We start from the raw sequence: 10,795 nt of genomic DNA, 5'->3' as shown, positions 1-10,795 counted from the left end.
CATACATATAGAAAAACTTGCATACATAACATGTATGTATGTTAGCATGCACGAGAAATATGAGGTTGCTAGGGCCAAAATAAAAAGCTGGTAAAGCATAGAACCGAACTTGTTTACAGAACCTGAAGCTCAGTGCTGCCATCTGCTGTTAGTTCCGCTGCAGTGTTGCATCATGTCGTGTGCTCTGAATAAAACACAGCGCCCCTCGTGGACAGTATAGGAACTGCAGATTTTCAATTAAACGAAGTATATGTTTTTTCATGAATAATGATAATGCATTTAGCCCCCGGGCCGGACTAAATCGTTCGGAGGGCCGGTTCCGGCCCGCGGGCCGTACGTTTGACACCCCTGGTCTAAACCATTCATGTCCAGCATGTGTGGGATCTGCAGAGATGTTAGCGTCCATTTTCATGTCTCTAGACCTTTAGAGGTCCTGGATGGAGGGAAGGTCAGTGACTCCACTCAGGTCCAGTTCTTTTAGGTCAAGAGTTCAGAGATGTTTGTTTGGTCACATCTAGATTGGACCACTCAGAACCTTAGCAGAACAAGGATCTGATCTGAACACACGAAGTTCTGTTAAACATCCGTCCACATGGTGACGCTGTACCAGCTGCTGTTCACTCTGAATCTCCTGCTCCAGGAAGCATTCAGACTGGCATGCGGGTCTCCCAGGTTTCGGCCCGGCTCTACCTGGGCGATCTGGACTCGGCGCTGAACGCAGCCGTGTTGACCAGCAGGAACATCTCGCTCATCATCAACGCCAGCGGGCTGCCAGACCTGCCCTACCCAGTGGCCGATGGCCTGCAGATCCTCCACATCCCAGTCCAGGACCGGCCCCATGCTCAGCTGGGTCAGTACTTTGACCCGGTAACGGAGCGGATCCAGCAGAACCAGGCTGGGTCCACTCTGGTCCACTGCACGGCGGGTCGGAGCCGCTCCGCAGCGCTGGTCATGGCTTATCTGATGAGGTAACGGCTCTGGGTTTGGGTTGGTTCTGCTAACACAACCAAAACACGCCAAGACCCTTGACGTGTTTTTGCTAACTTTGAATAAGTTTAGTGTACTTAGCTTCACCTAAATTAATTTTTGAAGATAAATTCTAAAGCGCTAAGGTAAACATTAGCTCCATTATGTTAGCAAAGCTTATTTTTATCTTAGCAATGTACAATTTACCTGGAAGAATGTAATGAGAAGATGAGACGCTTTAGCATTTTTGCTAACTTTTAAGGCGTTTAGCGCACTTAGCTTCCCCTAAAACTGAACCGTAACATTTCCCGGGTCGGTTGGGATCAGAACTCTACCCAACTGTTCTTATCAGGGATTTCCTGTAAAGTTCTACAGAACCAACATGTCGGTTCTGTTCTACATCCAGATCTGAAGGCCTCAGCCTCCGTCAGGCCCACGAACTGGTTCTGGAGCGCCGGCCGTTTATCCGACCCAATGCCGGGTTCTGGAGGCAGCTCATGGAGTACGAGAGGGAGCTGTTGGGTCAGAACACAATGAGAATGGTGGGGACGGCAGCTGGGGTTCTGCCTGAGGCCCTGCAGAACCCGGACGGAGCCGAGTACTGTGTGAACATCTGACCCAAACACAAGGTACCAGAACCAGACGGAGACAAGAAAACACGAACATGGTAAAAAAAAAAAGAAGAAAGTTTTATTTATACGGCACACAGAAAGATCAGATAGCATCAGATTGGATCGGTACTGGAAGGCCCAGATGGCACCGGGTCAGATCAGTGGGTCAGTACTGGAAGCTCCTCTTGGTCTGGATATCGTCCAGGATCTGCTGCAGCTCCTCATCCTCAAACCGGCCCTCCAAACTGAAACCAGAACCAACAATACCTTAAATCACACAGAAATAAAGTCGTGTTGGATAAACAGAACCGGTTCTGATCTGGCTGGGATCTCTGTAAACGTAAACAGCAGTGGTCCTGTTCTAGCCCTGCAGATTTCAGAAATGTCAGCAGCTGGGTTACTTCAGAACCTGACCCGGTTCATGACCCGTTCAGGCGTGTTTAACCAGAAACGCGTCCAGAACCAGCAGGGTCCGCGTCCGTCCTCTGGTAGAAGCGACTGCTGCAGACGGAACCATTTGGACTTACAGTCACAGATTTAATGCTGCTTGTGATTAAACCAGAACCAACTGCTGTTCATTCAAGTAGAAGAACCGGGTCAACGGCGCTGGCGCTAAGCTAAAAATTAGCACTATTACTAGCGAAATTTGTTTTAGCTTAGCAAATTAGAATTTTTCCAGGAAAAATTGTTGATTTTGCTACCTTTGAAGACGATAAGCGCACTTAGCTTTCTGTAAATGAATTTTTCTGGATGAATTTTAAAGCTCTAATTTACTTGGCTATTTTTCAAACATTCAATTTAATAAAATTTGACGTCTGTGTTGAAGTCTTAGTTATCGTTTATGTTCATGCTCTTATTTTGAAATCTGGTTCTTGATCAACGTTCTGCTGTTAGAACCACCAAAACGGGCCCAACACCAACATGTTCTGTGAAGAAAACCAGGCTAGGATGTGCCTGGTTCTGATCCGACTGGGCTTGGTCGGTACCAACTCACCTGGGGATCAGAGCCTTGGCCTCTTCGGCGGCTTCTGGACACAGATTGGCCAAACTGGCCAGCTCGAACTTATGGAGCTTCTTCTGCAGGAGGAGGCTGTGGAGACAGACAGAACCAGGTCAGAACCTGATCCGGCTGGCAGACAGAAGTGGGTCAGGTTGAGCTGCAGGACCTGCGCACGGCGGTGATGGTCTCGCGGTTCTTGAAGCGGCTGAAGCGGGCCGTGTAGTTGAGCGTCTTCATGAAGACCTCGGACAGCTCCTGCTCGTCCTCGGCGCTCTCGTTCTGCTGCTTCCGGTGCTCCAGCAGCATGTGGACCTCCGAGTTCAGTAGCGTCTCCGCGTTCTCGAACTCTGCAGAACCAACGGCACCATCAGAACCTCCACACCGTCACCACTGGTTCTGATGGGCCCAACCCGGCCTCATACAACAAAACATTAACCTTCAAGTCTGATAACTGTTAGGTTTATCTACAGAGTGATGCCTGTAAAGTTACATAAACAATAATTTGGATTATTTAGTTATAAAAAAACACTGGGAGTTAATGTTTCAAAGTAACATTTTCACCGTGTTATTCATTCATTTAAAAATGCCAGTTTCAATGAAAATATTTAATTAGCAGACTAAACTTTTAGATTAAGAGTAAGTATTTAGTTAAATATTTAGTTAGCTAAATAAGCTAGAAATATTTTGCTCCAAACTAAATATTTAAGCTTTGAACTCAATATTTTATTTAGTTTGTGAAATAAATGTTTACTGTACAAACTAAATATATAATTTGTGAAGTTAATATTTACTTTGGTAATTAAACAATTAGCTTATTCAGCTAGCTAACTAATGATTTAGCGGGTAAGCTAAATATCTAGTTTGGAGTTAAATATAGTTTGTAAATTAAATATTTAGCTCAAACATGGTGAAAACATGACTTTGAAAACTGAGCTAAAATCTTTTCCTGACAGGCTAAATAAACTCAATTTATTGCTGTTAATTTCTGACTGTTTAGCTTTACAAATGGCTCCTATATTTATCTCACGGGTCCAGAATGGAATCTGAAACTTCCCACTCCTCTCAGAGGTTCTGGTTCTGACCCATGTGGCTCTGAAGCCACATGCTGCCCGGTTCTGACCCAGAACACCAGATTAACCCCCAACGTAAGGAGCAGCTCTTATCTGTTGATCAACCCTGAACTGATGCAGAGAAACCGTAACCATGGTGACAGACCAGGTACAGAGCAGATCTCCGGTCAGGAGGCACAGCCTGTTACCATGTGATGGTCTGACGGAACCAGGCTGTCTGAGTTATCTGACCTGAACCAGAACTACTCTGACCACAACGATTCCGCTGTTCTCCAATATAAACAACTGAAGTTCGGCCTCGTGGCAACCGAACACAGTCCAAGAGCGGGTCTTCAGGTGTTGTGTTGAGCTTTGTCACCTTTAGGAAACAGAAGCTGAGAAGCGTCTTCTTCTACGTCTCCGAGCTGCGGAGGAACCGAACTACCTCCGGCCGCCATGATGAAAGCACCGCCGGAGGAGAGTCCCAGTGAGTCCTGGTAGAAGCGGCTGAGTCCTGGTACCGGTAGATAATCGAGGGATAGTTCGGATGAAGCACCAGACCCGCGCTGAGTTTTTCACACAAACACAGCCACACTTCCACTACTGCTTCCGCTGCTAGTAACATGTACTGCTGCCCCCTGCTGGCTGGGCGGTGTTCATTGGTATAACGGACTGTTTTAGATCCTGAGCCGTCTTTTGTGTTGTTGAATGTATTTTATTATTGTATCATACATTTTTTTCTTGTGATATTGATCGCAGACTGCATGCTGGGATCAATAACAGCGTCATAACTGTACTTCCTGTGCTCCTCGCGGACAGTAAGAGACAGCCAAGGAGTTATAAAAAAGGTTACAATAAAACTACCGTTGACAAAACAATGTTGTTAGCTTTACCGCACTTGTTTCAGCATCATTCAGAAATCTTGCTAAGGTCTTGTTTTCAACCCTATCGAGGACTGTCAAAGTGGGAAATACTTTATATCATCATCTATCAGCAGTTTAAAAGAGAAAACCGGTGTTTGGGAGACAGAAGAAAAAATTACGGCAAAAATGGAGAATTGCGTTGGCCGGGAATCGAACCCGGGTCAACTGCTTGGAAGGCAGCTATGCTAACCACTATACCACCAACGCTTTCTCGTATTGGCCAGCCAACGTGATGGTTCTACATTCATTTCGACAGTTGTCGGCTCATATTTAGAAGAGTTTTGCTGAGTGTTTAGTTTTTCTTCTCACCAGTTTAGTGATCCATCTTGCTTCTTTTTGTTTCCTGTTACTCCTTTTTATTCATGTCAATTATAAAGGTCGTTTTATCCTGATCTGTCCACTGGGTGGCGCCATAGATCAGATTTTAGATGTTCCTCAAAAGAACTTTTTAAATATATTTTTTGATTTTTATTGTGAAAGTTTGTACTAGTAGTCTGTCCTAGTTTCCTCCTCACAGCTTAATATGCTTTTCCTGGATGGCAATGTTAAACCTGACTGATAAAGAAGATTTTCTATTTCTCAAAAGTGGGGTCCTGAGGCCTCACTGGATTTGTGGGGCCCCAGAGGGTCTGATGGAGGTCTATGGGACCCCAAAGCACCGGGCGGCCCCTAAAGATGTGTAAGCCCCACGATGGAGTGTGGGGCTTTTATCACAAACGTGTGACAGTCAGAGTGAGACGTCACATCGTTGAAATGTCCAGTTTGACCTGCTGGTCTCTATGACGACCACCAGCCTGTAAACAGACGGCAAGTTTCCATTCAGAGACGAAGAGGAGGAGGAAGAGGAGGGGGAGGTGTCTGCGGGAACCCGGCGGGAGGAGAGAGAGAGTCTGTGACTTTTACTGTTTCTGTCAGTGTGAAAGTTTTTCTGTGGACGTCAGTGTGTGTGTGTGTGTGTGTGTGTGTGTGTGTGTGTGTGTGTGTGTGTGTGTGTGTGTGTGTGTTTGGATGGACAGATGAATGAACAGAAGTGTAATTAAATCGTCATCCCTCAGCCTCCGCTGAAGGTCCGTCTCCTCCTCCTCCTCCTCTCTGTGATGCTGAAGGAGGCCCCTGGGGGGCCCGAGGCGCGCGCAGGGAGCTCTGTCCGTCAGCCAGACGGCAAATCAGAACCAACCGATCGGTACCAAACCAACTCCGGTTCACACAACAGAACCAGGAGGTAACAGTTAGAGATCATCAGGGCCAACCAGCACTGATCATCATCATCATCATCATCATTACCATGATGGTGATGAAGATGGTGATGATGAAGCCAATGAGGATGATGAAGACAATAAGTAGGTGGTGATTCTAATAATAAGGATGAAGATGACGATGATGGTGATGATGAAAATAAAGATGATAGTTGTTATGTTAATTATGGTAATGATGATGATGAAGACATAAATTATGAAGATGAAGATGGAAATGATGAAGATGTAAACGAAGATGACGTGGATGCTGAGACAACATAAATGATGAAGATGATGTTGATGATGTTACTGATGAAGACGATGGAAGTGATGATGTAAAGGATGAAGGTGATGAAGGTGAGGATGCATCGCTGCAGTGGACCAGTGCAGCTCATTAACATGCAGCTGCTGCTGCGCTCTGCAGGGGGATGAAGGTCACCAGCTGCCCTTCACTGATAAACAACAATAACAACAATAATAATAACAATAACGATGAAACCATGGCAACAATGAGGACAGTAATGAGTTGCTGATGAGGCTCTGAGCTGCTCATTATCAGCTCCAGATTAACTTACAATAAAACAACAGCAGAGCTGCAGGAGCCATGCTGAGCCAGCAGCCAATCAGAGGGCAGGATGAGCCAGCAGCCAATCAGACGGCAGGATGAAGGCGGGGCTAAATTCAAACTGTGACTGAATCAGAATAGAACCCAGCCACCCGTTCTGGTCGTCGTGGCCCAACAGAACCTCCAGCTGAGATTTCCATTCATCTCATATTGTTTTTCTAAAGGCCCCAGGATTTCAACCAGGCTAAGGTCTGGGCTTTGACTAGGCCACTGTAATGCCTTCATCAAACATCCTGTTGTAGACTCGCTGTGTCTTCGGAACCATCAGTCTGCTGACGACCTGGTTTGGGTCTGGCTGCAACTGAGGAGCAGACGGCCTCAGATCAATCCCACATCACCAGCCTGCCACCGCCGTGCTTCACAGCCAGGATTTCTGCTAATTTCTCTGAAGTTTCAGCTCTGCAGAATGATGGATTCAGGTAGTTTGGTCATGACCTTTGAACCCTTCCCAGCATCACTGCTGATCTCTTTCCCTCCTGGCATCGTGTTTAACAGAACCAGTGGGAAAGAGATCAGCATCAGCAACCTGTTGGATCTGACATTGGACCCAGACCCCGGTTCTGGGTCCAAATCCACCAGAACCGGGTCAGCATTACTATTTCACATTTTCTCTATTTTATTTTTTCAGCCCAAAACAAACTGAGATTTCTTTCTCAGTCATCTGTCGGTTCCTGGTTCTGATCCAGTTCAACAATCCGAACCTGAATGGAACCATTTCTGCGGCCCAGTCTGTCTCATTGGATATGAAAAGTTCAGAACTTTTTCCTCCGTGGGACTCCGTGTTTTCCAGTGTCTGTTTTCACAGATGTGCCAAACATCTGGAGCCGAAAACACCTCAGGGCGTCCCTACCTGGGCCCCTGGCGGCCCCGGGGGCCCGCGGGTCGGCTCGCTTTTGTTTGTCCTCCAGATCGGAGCGAGTTCCCTCTTTCTCGGCGAGGTTCGTTTGGGTAAGGCGCTGAAACGGTTAAAATGTCTCCGCGGAAAGTAAGCGGACACCGCGCACACACCTGACCCCGCCCACCCGGACCGCCCCGCCTGCGGCAGCGAGCGCACACACACTCCGCGAACTTCCCTCAGTTGGTCCGGAGCGGCAGCGGAGCAGCAGGAGTTCGGTCCGGACGGGCAGGACTGCGCAGAGGGGACACCATGAAGCTCCTCCTGCTGCTGCTGGTGATGATGATGAAGGTCAGTGAAGTTCTGCTCCCGTCCGGTTCGGTTCGGTTCGGTTTGATTACTGGATCAGCTGTCAGTGACCTCTGAGGAGTGAATGTGTGATGAAGAGGAGGGGCCCTCCTCTTCATCAGGGGCCCTCAGCCTGGTTCTGAACTTTTTGGACCTTTGTGTCCCTGCAGGTTTGTCCTGCTGGTTCTGACCTGGTTCTCTTCGGGTTCTGAATGTAAATGGTCCAGATACATCAAGAATCAGAACCAGGAGATTCATGATGTGTGAAGGTTCTTAGGTTCTGGACCCAAACAGAGGTCCGGTCCGGTTGGGTCGGGTCCAGTTGGGTCGACCATCTGCAGTGCAGCCCGGTCCAGTTCTCCTCTGAGGTTCTGGTTTGTCAGGCAGCTGCAGCTTCCTGTCAGTCCCACTGGGTCCAGAACCCAGAACCGCTCCAATTATCAGAACCTGTTGGATCTGACAGGCCCGGTTCCCGTGAGGTTCTGGTTCTGGTTGTGTTCCGGTCCTGGTGGCCGGGTTCTGACAACTGGATCCGACCCCTGGTATCTGGAGGGAGGCGGGGTCGGATCAGATGGTTCTGGTTTGTAATCTGAGCCGTCTGATGTGTCAGACACTGGGCCCGTTTGTTCTGGTTCTGGTGTCGGCTCCAACAGGTGCTGCTGCTGTTCTGGTCGGGTCTGAGGAACAGAACAGAGGCGGTTCTGAGCCCGGCCCACATGTGGGCGACAGACACCAACAAAGCATGAAGAAAAGTTCCTATATCTGTGTAGAGCGACCCGGTTCTGACCCGAGACTGAGATGAAGTCCAAAACCAAACACCAGAACCGAGTTCTGACCCAAACCAAACACCAGAACCGAGTTCTGACCCAAACTTATAATGGAATTTTATATGGTCGCCCCAAGGTAGGTTTGTTAAATTGTAATATGATAAATCTAGAATAAAGTCACAATAATATGAGAATAAAGAAGTAATTTTATACGAACTTCTTCACGAAAAATAATTAAAAAGTAAAATGAGTAATGTTGAACGTTTGTGAAGTTTTACCAGGCGGAAAATATTTTATTTTTTGCATCAAATTATAATCAGCAGCAGGATTTAAATGTTTTAACAAAGGACTTTTTTAATTCGAATAAAGAACCATATGGACCAGCCTGGATCAGATCAGATTTAGATAAATCTGTCAAAGCTTTTATCTCATTAAACAACATTCTTTTCTTGAAATCTACACCTTTTTCTGCTGATGTTATGACTTTCTTCTGGCTGTGACACTGAAACTTAGTTGGTTTATTTGTTTATTCTGCTTCAGGGTGCATCAGTAGCTCCCCCTGGTGGACGCCAGAGGAACCTCAGCTCCGTTCCTCATGCAGCTGATTGAATGTTGACGTTTTATTGACAGATATCTGGCAGCAGCATGATGAAGGAGACGATCTCAGACCGAGGAACCAGAACCAGACGCTACGCCATCAACCCGCTGGGACACAAGTGGACTCACCACAACATCACATACAGGTGGGTCCGCCCAGACACACCTGAACAGGTGAGCAGGAAGCAGACCGTGAGCCTGTTAAAAGAGGCGGAGCTTCAAGCAGCCTGCCAGGCGATGCTTAGGGCAAAACAAGCCCGCTGACCTGCCGCCTCTTCATCGTCCAGGATCATAAAGTTCCCCAACACGCTGAACAAGGAGGACACCCGGAAGGCCATCAGCATCGCCTTCACCAAGTGGAGCGACGTGTCGCCGCTGACCTTCACCGAGGTCATCAACGGCAGCGCCACCACCGCTGACATCACCATCGGTACGTCACAAAGGAAGGATCACAACAAACTACCCCGGTAACTAAAACTACCGAAATAACAAAACCGACACAGAAAACATTTTCATTAACTGAAATGAAGAAAAACGGGAATTAATGGGGAAAACTATAATTAACTGGAACTGTCGTACACTTATAAAACTAACTAAAACATACTGAAATTATAGACAAAATATATTTAGTTTTAGTCTTTGTTAATCTATTTATAGTCTTTAAACTAATGCGAAATTTAGTTTTTTCCCCTCACAAGCAGCTTACGTCAGCTGCCGGTGGCGACAGCAAAAGTTGGGATAAAACACCAGTCAGTCGATTGTTCAGCAATAACAAAATACAATTTTAGAAAATTGTGTCTTCTGTTGAGTAGCTAATCATTCCCCAAACGATGAAAACATAATCACATTACTTTTAGCTCTTTAAAATAACTAAAGCTACTACAATAACTAATAAAAACTTAACTAAAACTAAGCAACATCTAACTATTAGAAACTAGCAAATACTCTCTAGAAACTAATTTAAACCAACTGAAGTAGACAAACAAAAAGTCACAACAAACTTAAACTAAACTGCAATGAAAAAAACAAACACAACTATTACTGCACCAAACCTTTAAGGCTTTCTACCTCCAAGCTAAATTTAGTTTCTACTGAGACACTAAGGTTGAATAATAATACAAACGTTCATGGATTTAATTCCTCTGATCTTTGGTGCGTTAGGTTTCTACACCTTCAACCACACTGACTGCTGGTGGTCTCCTCTCCATCCGTGCTTCGACGGCCTGAATGGGGAGCTGGCTCACGCCTTCCTGCCGCCTCGAGGAGAGATCCACTTTGACAACCACGAGTTCTGGATCCTCGGGAAGTCCAGGTTCAGCTGGAAACAAGGTAACACCTCAGCACTACCAACACTAAAAGGATCAAATTAAAAAGCAAAACATGGACTCCAGCACACATCCCTGAGGAACTCCACAAGTAACTGACCAGTAGATCAGAATAGGAGATAAAAATCAATCTGAAAAGTAAAATTCAACAAGAAAGTCTAATGGATGTGTCTTGCTTTCAATAAGCTTATTTTAAGAACTATCTTAATAAACAGCAAAAACACAATCTGGGTAAAATTGAAAACATGACATCACATCATGGCCCCCAGTTTAAATAAACAGGATTGTCCACCTCCTTCTAATTCTGCAGTTAAAATCTGTTAACTATCTTCTTATTGGAGAGATGCAGGAAACTACAGCAACAGCTTTACCTCACAGGCTGCATTACCCCTCCTGTCCATCAGGTGTCCCTCGTAGATCAAACACTGATCTCCTGCTCTGTTTCAGCTCTCTGATCCATCCATCCATCCATCCATCCATCCATCCATCCATCCATCCATCCATCCATCCATCC

The 10,795-nt window shown here is 46.2% G+C and overlaps 3 protein-coding genes and 1 non-coding gene across 4 annotated transcripts in view; 2 read left to right on the top strand and 2 right to left on the bottom strand.

The window, feature by feature from the left end:
- The first annotated feature begins 51 nt into the window (after positions 1-51).
- On the top strand, positions 52-1,642 carry LOC103152976 (dual specificity protein phosphatase 14). The gene is made up of 2 exons (XM_016661571.1): positions 52-968; positions 1,373-1,642. Exons 1-2 carry the CDS (start codon positions 658-660, stop codon positions 1,581-1,583), a joined length of 522 nt encoding a protein of 173 aa, XP_016517057.1. The 5' UTR covers positions 52-657; the 3' UTR covers positions 1,584-1,642.
- Positions 1,636-4,255, bottom strand: polr2d (RNA polymerase II subunit D). Its single transcript, XM_007573706.2, has 4 exons — positions 4,006-4,255; positions 2,744-2,924; positions 2,572-2,667; positions 1,636-1,822 (listed from the first exon to the last, which is right to left on the bottom strand). Exons 1-4 carry the CDS (start codon positions 4,082-4,084, stop codon positions 1,744-1,746), a joined length of 435 nt encoding a protein of 144 aa, XP_007573768.1. The 5' UTR covers positions 4,085-4,255; the 3' UTR covers positions 1,636-1,743.
- A 429-nt stretch (positions 4,256-4,684) lies between these two features.
- Positions 4,685-4,756, bottom strand: trnag-ucc (transfer RNA glycine (anticodon UCC)). Its single transcript has one exon. It is a non-coding gene; the product is annotated as a tRNA-Gly (tRNA).
- Positions 4,757-7,033: 2,277 nt separating this feature from the next.
- The window catches only part of mmp23bb (matrix metallopeptidase 23bb), a 6,558-nt gene continuing 2,796 nt past the window's right edge, over positions 7,034-10,795 (top strand). The window contains exons 1-4 of the mRNA XM_007573704.2: positions 7,034-7,595; positions 8,990-9,102; positions 9,244-9,386; positions 10,118-10,285. Of these exons, the coding sequence (XP_007573766.1) occupies positions 7,557-7,595; positions 8,990-9,102; positions 9,244-9,386; positions 10,118-10,285 (463 nt within the window). The 5' untranslated portion in view covers positions 7,034-7,556. The remainder of the gene's footprint in view (positions 7,596-8,989; positions 9,103-9,243; positions 9,387-10,117; positions 10,286-10,795) is intronic.

The sequence above is a fragment of the Poecilia formosa genome, unplaced genomic scaffold, assembly GCF_000485575.1.
Source record: "Poecilia formosa unplaced genomic scaffold, Poecilia_formosa-5.1.2 Scaffold337, whole genome shotgun sequence".
Classification (NCBI taxonomy): Eukaryota; Metazoa; Chordata; class Actinopteri; order Cyprinodontiformes; family Poeciliidae; genus Poecilia; species Poecilia formosa.
The sequence above is the reverse complement of the archived record's forward strand: the minus strand, read 5'-3'. Positions and strand labels throughout refer to the sequence as shown.

Coding starts and splice junctions, on each gene's coding strand:
- LOC103152976 (XM_016661571.1), top strand. CDS start 658: ATGCGGGTCTCCCAGGTTTCGGCCCGGCTCTACCTGGGCGATCTGGAC. Junction 969..1,372: donor GTCATGGCTTATCTGATGAG/GTAACGGCTCTG, acceptor TTCTACATCCAG/ATCTGAAGGCCTCAGCCTCC.
- polr2d (XM_007573706.2), bottom strand. CDS start 4,084: ATGGCGGCCGGAGGTAGTTCGGTTCCTCCGCAGCTCGGAGACGTAGAA. Junction 2,925..4,005: donor TCAGCTTCTGTTTCCTAAAG/GTGACAAAGCTC, acceptor TTGGTTCTGCAG/AGTTCGAGAACGCGGAGACG. Junction 1,823..2,571: donor GCCAAGGCTCTGATCCCCAG/GTGAGTTGGTAC, acceptor TTCTGGTTTCAG/TTTGGAGGGCCGGTTTGAGG.